This window comes from Lampetra planeri, chromosome 3 (genome assembly GCF_965212315.1).
Source record: "Lampetra planeri chromosome 3, kcLamPlan1.2.h2, whole genome shotgun sequence".
Taxonomy (NCBI): Eukaryota; Metazoa; Chordata; class Hyperoartia; order Petromyzontiformes; family Petromyzontidae; genus Lampetra; species Lampetra planeri.
Genome location: NC_136109.1, coordinates 23,573,598 through 23,587,434, shown reverse-complemented (window position 1 = coordinate 23,587,434; position 13,837 = coordinate 23,573,598). Strand labels below are relative to the sequence as shown.

General features: G+C 51.1%; 1 protein-coding gene across 1 annotated transcript in view; it reads right to left on the bottom strand.

Moving 5' to 3' along the window:
• The window catches only part of LOC144734740 (uncharacterized), a 34,533-nt gene that overhangs the window by 2,890 nt on the left and 17,806 nt on the right, over nt 1-13,837 (bottom strand). Inside the window, exons 13-22 of the mRNA XM_078617089.1 lie at nt 13,023-13,622; nt 11,476-11,604; nt 10,687-10,754; nt 10,194-10,322; nt 9,570-9,680; nt 8,971-9,096; nt 5,689-5,767; nt 4,478-4,520; nt 3,364-3,939; nt 708-1,911 (exon numbers count right to left, since the gene is read on the bottom strand). Of these exons, the coding sequence (XP_078473215.1) occupies nt 708-1,911; nt 3,364-3,939; nt 4,478-4,520; nt 5,689-5,767; nt 8,971-9,096; nt 9,570-9,680; nt 10,194-10,322; nt 10,687-10,754; nt 11,476-11,604; nt 13,023-13,622 (3,065 nt within the window). The remainder of the gene's footprint in view (nt 1-707; nt 1,912-3,363; nt 3,940-4,477; nt 4,521-5,688; nt 5,768-8,970; nt 9,097-9,569; nt 9,681-10,193; nt 10,323-10,686; nt 10,755-11,475; nt 11,605-13,022; nt 13,623-13,837) is intronic.

Sequence of the window (13,837 nt, the reverse complement as noted above, 5' to 3'; positions counted from 1 at the left end):
AGGGTGCTGATTCCAAATCTGATCTCAGATTTGCTCTATCACATCTCATTTTATGCTATCGGCATACCCCATTTTCATTGATTTTACCCGAAATTAACTCTGTCACTTATGATTGCAAGTTGTTGCGAGTCAGTGACTGCTTTAGTGTTAAATATGGTGCTGTATTTTTAGGATAGTGTGTTTATAATATAATTATATGTAGATATCCACATTTATTTAATATTTTTCTTCTGCAGTTTTTATTGAAAATGCAATATTTGATATCTCAAAAACCTGATGTGATAGACAAAAACTGATGCCAGATTTGGAATTACCTAAAAACCGTTGGAATACCTTATGCCAGAAAAAGTGTGTTGACCAGTGTTATCAGTGAAACAAGCTTGGAGAAATATCACACGTACGCATGGATTATGTGACGCTCTTCGACATGCGTGCGTCTTTGGAAGTATTTAATTCGTGGTTTGTAAGCCGGTGGGCCTTGCATTGCAGTGATCCCGCACCTCCAATTAGCAAGTTTGGCTTCGTACGGTCCGAAAAAAAATTAGCATACAGAAAATGTTACGATTAATTAAGCCCTGCCACTGGCACACCCGACAATCGCTATGCGACTGGACCAGGCACAGGAGCGACTGTGGCAACGCGGTGCCCACAAGTCATCCCGTCTGCGTCTCCACGGCTGCGGTCGTAGGGCCCTGTCTCGTCAGCACCTGAAGAAGGCCCCGGGGCGTCGACCGGGCTCTCGCGTCACCACCTGCGGCCTCCTGGCCTCGAGCGGCCGCTCTGGGTGCGGCACCGCGTGCGCGTGGGACCTGGGTGGCCGTGGCCTCACGCTCTCCACTGCGTGCGCTGCACGGGACAGACAATCAGCGTGGAACTCCAGGGCAGAGAGTTTCTCAGGAGACAGGCAGACAGCGTAGAACTCCAGGGCAGAGAGTTTCTCAGGAGACAGACAAACAGCGTAGAACTCCAGGGCAGAGAGTTTCTCAGGAGACAGACAAACAGCGTAGAACTCCAGGGCAGAGAGTTTCTCAGGAGACAGACAAACAGCGTAGAACTCTAGGGCAGAGAGTTTCTCAGGTGACAGGCAAACAGCGTAGAACTCTAGGGCAGAGAGTTTCTCAGGTGACAGGCAAACAGCGTAGAACTCTAGGGCAGAGAGTTTCTCAGGAGACAGGCAAACAGCGTAGAACTCCAGGGCAGAGAGTTTCTCAGGAGACAGGCAAACAGCGTAGAACTCTAGGGCAGAGAGTTTCTCAGGAGACAGGCAAACAGCGTAGAACTCTAGGGCAGAGAGTTTCTCAGGAGACAGGCAAACAGCGTAGAACTCTAGGGCAGAGAGTTTCTCAGGAGACAGGCAAACAGCGTAGAACTCTAGGGCAGAGAGTTTCTCAGGAGACAGGCAAACAGCGTAGAACTCCAGGGCAGAGAGTTTCTCAGGAGACAGACAGACAGCGTAGAACTCTAGGGCAGAGAGTTTCTCAGGAGACAGGCAAACAGCGTAGAACTCTAGGGCCGAGAGTTTCTCAGGAGACAGGCAAACAGCGTAGAACTCTAGGGCAGAGAGTTTCTCAGGAGACAGACAAACAGCGTAGAACTCTAGGGCAGAGAGTTTCTCAGGAGACAGGCAAACAGCGTAGAACTCTAGGGCAGAGAGTTTCTCAGGAGACAGACAAACAGCGTAGAACTCCAGGGCAGAGAGTTTCTCAGGAGACAGACAAACAGCGTAGAACTCTAGGGCAGAGAGTTTCTCAGGTGACAGGCAAACAGCGTAGAACTCCAGGGCAGAGAGTTTCTCAGGTGACAGGCAAACAGCGTAGAACTCTAGGGCAGAGAGTTTCTCAGGTGACAGGCAAACAGCGTAGAACTCCAGGGCAGAGAGTTTCTCAGGAGACAGACAAACAGCGTAGAACTCTAGGGCAGGTTTTCTCAAAGTTTGAGGGCTTATTTGTGGCTCAAGACCTTTCCACATGATTTCAGAAGTTAAGCAGGGATGAGCCTGGACAGTAGGTGGCCATCGAACAAAGAGAGTCACTGTATTGGGCGCTTTCAAATGTGCTTCTGCGTCCGTCTGGAACGCTCTTCCTTCTGATATTCGGAAGCCACTGGAGCTATGCACTTTTAAATCTACATGGAAACTCATTTCTTGAGAACTGCTTTTGTGTTCAGTTTGTTTCCTTCCCCCGCACCTCTGATTAGCACGCTTGGCTACTTACGGTGTGAAAGAAGTTCAACATACACACACATGGGTGACGTGATTCATGCCTTGTTTTTCTAGGTGGTGGCAGGGCTGTGCCACATTCTGTGCTCTGATGTATGTTTTTCCTGTCTGCACCACCCCACACTGACCAGCCAGGTGAAGTATGGTCAAATAACCCCCTATGACCTACATGTTTTTGGGGAAGTCCTCATTCAGCAGTGGATTGACAAAAGGGCTTCACATTATTGTTTTCTAACTCCAGTCCTCGCGACTCCCCAGATTCACCAATTCACTTGTGGTCAAATGCATATAAAGTGGTTAAAAGATGCACACGCCCTGATGATTGCACAACACGTGACGTAGAGAACGCTGATTACATTTAAGATTGTGATCTTGTGTGTGTGTCTGTTCCATGTGATGTGAACAGGGCTGGGGGATCTCATTCATGATTCCACCCCAACCTCCCCTAGATCTGTGGTGGAGGAGATCTACGCTTCGTGCGTGGGTCTCTGGGCGTGTCTGTGTGTCTCTCTGTTAGTCTAGGGGTCTGTCTGCGAGTCAAATAAATAATAAATGAAGATGAATCCTTGCTTCCTTTTAGAACGCAGTCGGGATCAATTTTTCACTGCCACCCATTTCCACCACTGGATGTGCACAGAGTGTTGATTCAAAGCAAGATGGAGATCTTGCATGTGTCACGTGTCACACGTCATGTGCAGAGAGTGCATCAAGAGTCCGATCTTGTGTGTAAACGAACGTCCCTTGATAATGTTCTCATGCTTTTGTTTGACGGCTGTGTTTAAATCGAACCGATGTGGTTCGATATATATTAATGAGAGTTTTCCCGAACTTTGTCGATGCCGTACAAATAATATATGAACTACCAAGCTCCTTTTCAAATCCAAAATATTAATGTGGCCTTTGGCAGTAACATTCACAAACTCCTGAAACCTGTAAAATATAAATTGTAAACTTCTGATGGTTACTATAAAAAAAAAATGCCAATAACGTAATTGTTTTTTTTAAGCCATCGGAAGGAGCTACACAATGTTATAGAGGAAAGCAGAGCTATTTACAACGCATTCATTCTGTAAACACTGCATGGTTAAAGTTAATCAATAGGTGCTCACTCAGTTAGGTGTGTGGCTGTGTGCGTGTGCGCGTGCCTGCGCTCGTCCTACATCTCGCCATCTCGGGGGGCGTGGAGGAGCCGGCCTTCGCGGGGTGCGCTCCGCGCGACATCGGGGCAACGGGTTTTGGCCTCACGCCGCCACCGACGCTCGCCGCCACCGCGGCCGCCGCCTCCGCTATCGAGTCCTCCCGCCGGAACCCCACCACCGCCCGCCTCCTGCCCGCCGGCGTTCTCGCGAGCGCCGGCTCGTGCCCCCCGCGCGGGCGCGCCGCCAGCTCGGGCGTCGAGTCTCCGCGACGGGCGCCCGCGGACGCGCCGCCACCGCCGCCTCCGCCGCTACCCCCGACGGAGGCCGGCATCGCGGCAGCCGCCGCCGCCGCGGCGCCCACCGACGCCGCCGATCCTCCGTTTCCGCCGGCGGGGCCCGCGGGCCGCGGCGCGGCGACCCCCGTCACGGGCGCCGGGTGGCCGTGCGAGCGCGGCATGTCCGGGGTGGACTCCGCGGAGGGGATGAAGAGCATCTCCTGCGTCGGCGAGGACGGGGCGGACGAGCCGCGGCTCTGGGGCTCGTGGGTCGGGGAGGAGCGCTCGCCGCCCTCCTGCAGCCGCGCTGACGGCGCAAGGGGCAAGGTCGGCCGCTCGCCGCGCACAGGGAAGCAAACGCCGTTATGGGTGCGCACACGATGGTCGAGGCTGAGGGTGGAGTGGCAGACGAAAGGAGGGGCACGCGTTCGAGGGCACGACCGCCGTGCAGATGATGGAGCGATGAGACCAGGTTGTGCGAAAAGAGCTGTATGGATTATCGTATCACGAGATGGTGTGGGATGGTGGCAACTCGGGGAGATCTTCACCCAGCAGTGTTATTGATCTCGGGTGATGGTGAGGAAACGTTTTTGAGATGACAAACTTTGTAGTTAGTTAAGCGTCTCATTTTGTTAAGCAGTGCTTGTCTGCCGTTTCATTTATTTATCGTGCTTAGGGTGGGCTCTTAAACGATTGCTATCTGACAACTTTGAACTGGCCATGCCTGGAGTACGTCACGTTTGCATCCACGGAGCAGGGAGGAATTGCAACGGGATTAGAGAAATTCACGTTCGTAAATTCATACTCATCAATTTAGAACATTAAATAATAAAACCAAAATTTACCTGCTGCCATTTGAAACACTTTCTTTTTGTCCTCTGTACGCTCCTGAAAAACAAAATCATGGAAACGCAAAACAGTTTCTTATTCATCTTCTTGGTTCTTTCGGTAAAGTCACGTAGAAGGGAAATAATAAAATAATAAAAATAAAACATAAGAAAATAATTCTCACGACGTTTCGGCCACAACGCAAGCAGCCGTCCTCAGGTGACTTTACCGAAAGAACCAAGAAGATGAATCCCTGCAGTCACGAAAGCTTTAAATCGAAGTTTCTTATTCACCGATTTAATCTAATATACTTGGTGCAATAATGCAGTGGTTACCCTTCTACACTCTAAACCCACAAACCTGAGTTCCACTCTTGGCCACATCTACCGTCAATGACAAGTGGCATCTGGATCGAAATGGGGGCACCCTGTCCCCCCCCCCCCTCTTCACATAGTTCAGCTTCAGGACCCCCGCTGCCATCTGGGCCCCAGTTCCATCCCACCGCTTACACCCTGGACAGCTACCTCACTGGGCGCTATGCTGGCCTATAGGTTGATTACGTTCAGGAAGAATGATTACGTTCAGGAAGAACGTAATCAACCAGGTAGGGTGTTGACTGTTATGTTATCCGACTCTCTGTTGTATTACATTACATTTCTAAGTATACTAGATTTTTCGATTTAAAGCTTTCGTAACTGCAGGGATTCATCTTCTTGGTTCTTTCGGTAAAGTCACGTAGAAGGGAAGTAATAAAATAATACAAATAAAACATAATAAAATAACACTAGATTTGTGTTTCTATTTCATTTATACCTGCTGATGATTGCTTGTGTTGCAATCGAAACGTCGTATGCTAGTATTTAATTTATTATTTTCTCTTTATACGTCACTTTACCGAAAGAACCAAAGGGTAATTCCTGCAGTTACGAAAGCTCCAAATTAAGTATAGGTTATATGTTAGCCAATGGGTTGCAGCAGCGTGGTTGGCACATGGCCCCAGTTCAATGAACGAAATGGAGGCCCCCTGTCCAATTTGCCTCCCTCGGACGTAGCTCGGCGACTGGGCTTCTCTGACCGTGGTGCAGCTGCACCGCCTGCACACTGGATAGCTACGCCTCTTGCCCCGTGGGTCACAGGTTCTCTCTCTGTGTGGCTCCAGGGTGAGACGGCCAGCGTGGCACGGTGACTTTGTCTCTGGGTTGGCGCGGTGGGCCTTGCAGGTACTTACGTACTGAAGCTGCATCCGAAGGTCATTGTTCGTGACCTTCAGGGACCTGGCGATGGACTGCAGGTAGTAAATCAGCATGCTGCGCAGAGGACAGACACAGGGCAGTGCTATTAACATCTGACGTTCGTGTCGAGGGAGTAGGTGCGTGCGTTTAAACATGTGGGCTGTTGTACGGTTAATTGTGGTGGAACGATGCATTGATTCATCGGATAACATCGATTCTTGAGCTCACAAAATGTAAAGTGTGATTTTTTTCATTCAAACTTATACGTATGTATGTGTGTATATATATACAAACTCAGTTTATTTGTGACCCGATTGTCCGTGAAATTTGTTTATCTGGGTTTCGGAAAAACACTGTTCTCAAATATCCAGCGGGCAGAGCCATCCAACTATCCGGAGTTCAGTCAAACAGAGTTATCCGGAACATTCTTCTTCTCATCATCATCATCATCCAGGACTATTCGCGGTCACACCATCTGGCTAAACGAGTTAATCCCGGTTGGGACCCCGGATACTTGGAACCGGGGCACTCCCCCACCCACCACCCCCGGTTTAACCCGGATAAACAGAGTTTGACTGCATACGAACTGAGCTGTGGCAATGTCACAAATGCGTGCCAGAAAGTCTGGAATTGGAAACGTTTTTTTGCAAGCAGGTCGCCATCCTGACAAAACCAACGCGGTAAGTCGTAGGGGTGAGTTGAGGCTTCCCCCGCTTGACGCGCCCCAGCGTCGTTCAGCTTGACAGCGGTGCAATGTCAGACAGCAGGGGGCAACTGTTCTCCACTCGTGGCACCGACGCTGCAGAGAGCAGCAAGGGTTCTTGCACTACGCACTGTCGGTACGATCTTCCTTCGCGCCGTACGTAGCCAGCCGCGCTCATCGGAGGATGAGGTTAGAATTTTGAAGCCAGCTCTGGACTTAGCAAAAATGTGTGGCGTCTCGGCATGTCGTGTGTAATTAAACAAACGCTAAAGGCTCCGAGAAATTCGCACTCCACCCCCCCCCCCGTCGATACGATTCAGGGTTTGCGATTTGATTCAACAATCAATTATAAAAAAAAAACATCGGATTTAAAATTGCGGACTAAAAAAAGCAGTCCCTAATGAACGCAGCAATCACAGAAACCCATTACATACAGCATGAGTATGTTATTTGAAGAATATTGAAATACTGATGCATATCTCGTGAGCTTAAGAATTGTAATTAATATATGCCACAAATACCTAACAGACAGCGTTAAACACAACATAACACAGGAGACAATCTTACACAATCTGTGCAGAGACAACCTCACACACTCACAAGGACCACGAGCTGACTCACTTACAAGGAGTCACGTGCTGACTCACTCACAAGCACCACGAGATGACTCACTCACGAGCTGACTCACTCACAAGCACCACGAGCTGACTCACTCACAAGGAGTCACGTGCTGACTCACTCACAAGCACCACGAGATGACTCACTCACAAGCTGACTCACTCACAAGCACCACGAGTTGACTCACTCACGAGCTGACTCACTCACAAGCACCACGAGCTGACTCACTCACAAGGAGTCACGTGCTGACTCACTCACAAGCACCACGAGATGACTCACTCACAAGCTGACTCACTCACAAGCACCACGAGCTGACTCACTCACAAGCACCACGAGCTGACTCACTCACAAGGAGTCACGTGCTGACTCACTCACAATGAGTCACGTGCTGACTCACTCACAAGGACCACGAGTTGACTCACTCACAAGCACCACGAGTTGACTCACTCACAAGCACCACGAGTTGACTCACTCACAATGAGTCACGTGCTGACTCACTCACAAGCACCACGAGCTGACTCACTCACAAGCACCACGAGGTGACTCACTCACAATGAGTCACGTGCTGACTCACTCACAATGAGTCACGTGCTGACTCACTCACAAGCACCACGAGGTGACTCACTCACAATGAGTCACGTGCTGACTCACTCACAATGAGTCACGTGCTGACTCACTCACAAGCACCACGAGGTGACTCACTCACAATGAATCACGTGCTGACTCACTCACAAGCACCACGAGTTGACTCACTCACAAGCACCACGAGCTGACTCACTCACAAGCACCACGAGTTGACTCACTCACAAGCACCACGAGTTGACTCACTCACAAGCACCACGAGCTGACTCACTCACAAGCACCACGAGTTGACTCACTCACAACACCACGAGCTGACTCACTCACAATGAGTCACGTGCTGACACACTCACAAGCACCACGAGTTGACTCACTCACAAGCACCACGAGCTGACTCACTCACAAGCACCACGAGTTGACTCACTCACAAGCACCACGAGTTGGCTCACTCACAAGCACCACGAGCTGACTCACCACGCGCTGACTCACTCACAATGAGTCACGTGCTGACTCACTCACAATGAGTCACGAGCTGACTCACTCACAAGCACCACGAGTTGACTCACTCATAAGCTGACTCACTCACAAGCACCACGAGGGGACTCACTCACAAGCTGACTCACTCACAAGCACCACGAGCTGACTCACTCACAATGAGTCACGTGCTGACTCACTCACAATGAGTCACGTGCTGACTCACTCACAATGAGTCACGAGGTGACTCACCACGAGTTGACTCACTCACAAGGACCACGAGTTGACTCACTCACAATGAGTCACGAGCTGACTCACTCACAAGGACCACGTGCTGACTCACTCACAATGAGTCACGTGCTGACTCACTCACAATGAGTCACGAGTTGACTCACCACGAGTTGACTCACTCACAAGCACCACGAGTTGACTCACTCACAATGAGTCACGTGCTGACTCACTCACAAGCACCACGAGTTGACTCACTCACAAGCACCACGAGCTGACTCACTCACAATGAGTCACGTGCTGACTCACTCACAATGAGTCACGTGCTGACTCACTCACAATGAGTCACGAGGTGACTCACCACGAGTTGACTCACTCACAAGGACCACGAGTTGACTCACTCACAATGAGTCACGAGCTGACTCACTCACAAGGACCACGTGCTGACTCACTCACAATGAGTCACGTGCTGACTCACTCACAATGAGTCACGAGTTGACTCACCACGAGTTGACTCACTCACAAGCACCACGAGTTGACTCACTCACAATGAGTCACGTGCTGACTCACTCACAAGCACCACGAGCTGACTCACTCACAAGCACCACGAGGTGACTCACTCACAATGAGTCACGTGCTGACTCACTCACAATGAGTCACGTGCTGACTCACTCACAAGAGCAGCAGCAGAGCGGGCAGGATCACGACGGGCGTGGTCACGTAGCTCACCACCGAGTTGAACCACGACGGGAACTCCGTTTTGATCGTGTCCGACACAATGTCGTAGATCTTTTCCTGGCCGCTGACGGAGGGTGGGAGGGGAAGCGAACCGTTAGGCACGCTCCTCGTTCGGCGACGACGCGCACCGCCGCTGCCGCGTAGGTTTTCGCGGTCGTGCCGTACGTCTCCGCGACGTGTCTTCGGGGCCGTTCGGATTCGATTTTCCAACATTTCGTGTCTCCGCGTGCTGGGCGCGTCCTCGGTTCCAGAAGACGTCGCACGTCAATGACCGTACAAGAACGCGCGGTGCGGCCCGAAAACACGTCGGGGATTTTAGATCTATCCCGCATTTCCAAATGTATCTCTTTGTACCCGAATAGACGCAGTTAATTAGAATAAAAGTTGTTCCGGAGATGGATAGGGCTTTGTGGTATTTGTTCCAACGCGAAGCCTGTTTGCTGGTATTAGCTCTGAACGGGCTGTATTGCACACGCCAGAGCGACTGTGCGGACGGAGCGACAGCGAGAAATACCCGGGGGAGGCAGCGAGCGTTACCTGAAGGGGCCGCATCCACTCGACGGGCGGTATCTGACGATGGAGAAGATGGTGGGCAGCATGCAGAGGAAGAGCATGAAGAGCAGCATGGCCAAGTAGAAGTTGTTGGAGCTGCAAGGCGACGCAAAGCGCTCAATTCACTTCGCATCTTCACAAGTGCACCACAACCAAAACCGTCGCCGCCATCGTCATCGTCGTCACTACCGCTATCATCATAATCGCTACCACCATAAGTGTCATCATCATTACTACCGCTATCATCATAATTGCTACCACCATAAGTGTCATCATCATTACTACCGCTATCATCATAATTGCTACCACCATAAGTGTCATCATCATTACTACCGCTATCATCATAATTGCTACCACCATTAGCGCCATCATCATCAGCATTACCTCCATCATCGTAATCTCTACGACTTCCACTGTTATCCGACATCAGGAAGCCACTGGAGCGATGCACTTTTCAATCTAGATTTGAAAACTAATTTCTTTAGAACTACTTTTTGCGTTTATCTTGTTCGGCCTTCCCCCACACCTCCGATTAGCGCGGCCGGTTACGTACGGTGCGAAAGAAGTTCAACATGCATAGCCTCGCGAGTCGCCGGCGGCCTCTCTCACCGCGAGGCGCGGAACACCTGCTGGTGAGGCACGTTGCAGGTGAGCACGGCCCAGCTGCGCAGGTACATGAGGCCGATGAGCTTGAGCACATTGAACGCGGGCAGAATGGGAGAGAAGAAAGCGCCCATCCTGCAGGAAGCGGGGGGGGGGGGGGGGGGTTACGGTGTGGTCAACGGGCAGGGCTTGAACCTACATTAAGCTGGCAAAAATCCGAGGAGTGGCATTTCTACGTTCACCAAGTCCCTACCGTCGTGGTGGCAAAGTGGTTAGAGAACTGCACTATCAATCTGGCAAAAAAACTGCTTTCTTTATATTCGGCAGATCAGTGAGTCGGTTTATTTTGGGTAAGCCCCATTGAGCCGAGAAGATATTTTTCAACGGCGACTGACAACCGGATGCCACTCGCCGCTGACGGTGACCGTGGCCGGGATTCGAACTCAGGCGAGTGGGCTCTGAGCGCAGTGTGCTAACCGCCGCGCGCGAGCTCGCTCACCAGATCATGCCCTGGTTGTAGACGAGGTGGAGGACGTTCTCGGCGATCTTAAACTCTCCGTACTCGGGCTGAGGGCAGAGGCACACGCTCACATTCGCCTCTCCCAACGCCAGGCCCTCGACAATTTCAACCGAGGCAGTGGCCCCTTCAGATGCGACACAGCAACAACGTAGCGATGCACGCCCGTCATTATGTTTTTTTTTTCAAAAATCATCGTTAAAATAGCGGTGCGTGCAAAACGGGAGTGCTGAAATCCACTTCAGAAATAGTTTACTGTTGGTGCAGTAGTTCGAACACCGCCTTGCAATGAAGAGCACTGATTCATGTGTTCTGTTTTGTGGGGTTTTTGTTTTGCTGTTCCCATTTTCCCACCAGGTCTCCCTTGATAAATTGGAGTGCTGAAATCCACTTTAGAAATAGTTTACTGTTGGTGCGGTAGTTCGAACACCGCTCACTGAATCTCAGCTGTCCAGGTTCAATTCCTAGCCATGGCTAAGTCAGTGGAGCGTGACCTTTAAAACTGGTCCCTAGTTCTGCCCCCCCACCCACCATTCACAGTTGGCTACGCACGGTGCAAAAGAAGTTCAACATACAGTACAACATACAGTACATACATTCAGCAAACCGCACTGACCAGCGTTTTTAGAGGTGACCGTAGCGGTAACGGACACACTGCCCTAGCGCTGCCTCTTTTAACCTCGTTGTAAACTCACAAACTTCGTCGTAAACTCACAAACCGTCGTAAACTCACAAACCTCGTCGTAAACTCACAAACCGTCAGAAACTCACAAACTTGCTCTCGAGGTCCCAGCACCAACAGTCGCTGCAGAAGCGAACGAAGAGGCCCCGGAAGAAGTCGATGAGCAGCACGCTGGCCACCGTGAAGATCATGTCGATGATCGACAGCTTGAGCATCTCCTGGATGAGACCGTGGCGAGTGGGAGGAGGGGGGGGGTGACGCGGGTTTCAGCAGGGAACATAAGAATAATGGCAACACCCATTTTTGTTGTTATGGTGGTGTTTATTCATGTGAATGTTCTTCACTAGTTTTTAGAGGGGGGCCACTTTTAGTTTGAGGTGCGCCACACCGCCCGCTGCAAGGGGTGTTATATACTCTTAGTTCTTTCGGTAAAGTCACGTAGGTAAAACATAAAAATAAAATTAATAAAAAAAATCACGACGTTTCGGAGGCAACACAAGTCTCCGTCATCAGGTGGGACTGTCACAGCCAGGTGGGACTGTCACAGCCAGATTTGCTGCAGCAAATCTGGCTGTGACGGTCCCACCTGATGACGGAGACTTGTGTTGCCTCCGAAACGTCGTGATTTTATTATTTTATTTTTTATTCATCTTAATTTCATTTTTTACCTACGTGACTTTACCGAAAGAACTATGAGTATGAATCCTTGCAGTCACGAAAGCTTCAAATCTAGAATGCAAGGGGTGTGTTCACGTGTTGTGTCTTGTCGGGGGCCGCACGTCAGGGGCCGCACTAAAGGCCATCAAGGGCCTCCAGTGGCCCGCGGGCCTTGCAATGAAGAACACTGATTCATGTGTTTTGTTTTGTGGGGTTTCTGTTTTGCTGTTCCCATTTTTCCAGCAGGTCTCCCTTGATAAAGAACATTTTAGTCTTAGCAGGCTTCTCACCTGGTCATACGTTCATTGATCGAAGCATAGGGATACAATTCTACCTTTTATTACTTTGATCAATTACACGGTGGCCACGTCACGTCTAAAACAACGAGCACACGGACGTGTAAAATGCGGCTCTGTGCCCATGTCCACTTGCATCACTGCACCACAGCCCTGAAGGAGCGTAGGGGCGCAGGCAATGAGCTACATCGAGGTATGAATTTGGAGAGGTAGGCCCCACAGCATTCCTTTCGCAAGGACATATTGTAACCACGATGCTCGCTGAGCCGCATTGGCTTCAAGTTACCGAACAAATGCATTAGAAGGTCACACTCATGACACACCAAGTGCTTGCCACAAATGAACCACAATACCTTGCTGATCTCGTTGAGGAGCATAAACCATCACGCAAACTCCGGTCGTTCTACGCAGCAGCTTTTGGCTAGCCATCGAACAAAGACTGGCAATGCATCGCGCGCTTTTCAAATGCGCTTCTGCGGCCGTTTGGAACGCTCTTTCTTCTGATATTAGGAAGCCAGCTGAGCTATGCACTATTAAATATACATGGAAAACTCATTTCTTTCGAACTGCTTTTTGTGTTCAGTTTGTTGTCCTTCCCCCGCACCTCCGATTTGCACGCTTGACTTCGTGACGGTGCAAAAGAAGTTCAACACACATACAGCACGTTCGCACGCGACAATCACCTGCCCAACGTAGGTCTCCCAGCACTGGTTTTCCGACGACTTGGACGAGTACGACATCTCGGTGGTCGTGTTCGAGACGGGCTTATTCCCGGTGGAGCTCAGCGCCAGGGAGGACGTCCGGTTGGCCCAATCCACCACCGCCGCCACCACCCTCGCCGCCACCTCCGTCAAGTTCAGCGCCGTCGCCTCCGTCCCGCCACGGGGGCCTTCGAGGACGCTATCGTGCGGTCCGGGCGTCGTGTTGTTCCACGAGGGTGAAGAGGAGGAGGAGGAGAAGGAGGAGGAGGAGGTCGTGATTGCCGTGAGGTTGGCAAAGAAGGTCGACACCAGCACGGACGTCAGGTTTACGGCGGCGGTGGCGGCGGCGGCGACCGTGGCGGCTGCCGTGGTGGTGGCGGCGGTCGTGGCGGCGGTGATGAGGTCAAAGGTGGAATTCGTGAGTTGGCCCAGATCGACTGCCGTGACAGGTGGTGATGATGGTGACGGTGACGTCAGCGCCGGGGCGATCGTGGTGGAGTTGTGGGACGGGATGACAACGTGGGGAGTGTCCCCGCCGAGACGCACCGTGCGGTCCTGCGCGTTCTTCTCTGTGCCGTTCACCTGAAGGACAACCACGGTTCTGTCGGTCTCCCTTAACCGGAGCTTACCTAACAGGAAATGGCCCTGTGACCAAAATAATTCAGAATCAGCCCAATCTCTTTGGATAGTGCTTGGATGGGCAACCGCCATGAATGACAGGTGTTCTAGCCTGTGGGACTCTCTATAGGCAGCAGCGGGCTGTGCAGCAAAATCCATTGTTGTACTGTACTTCTATT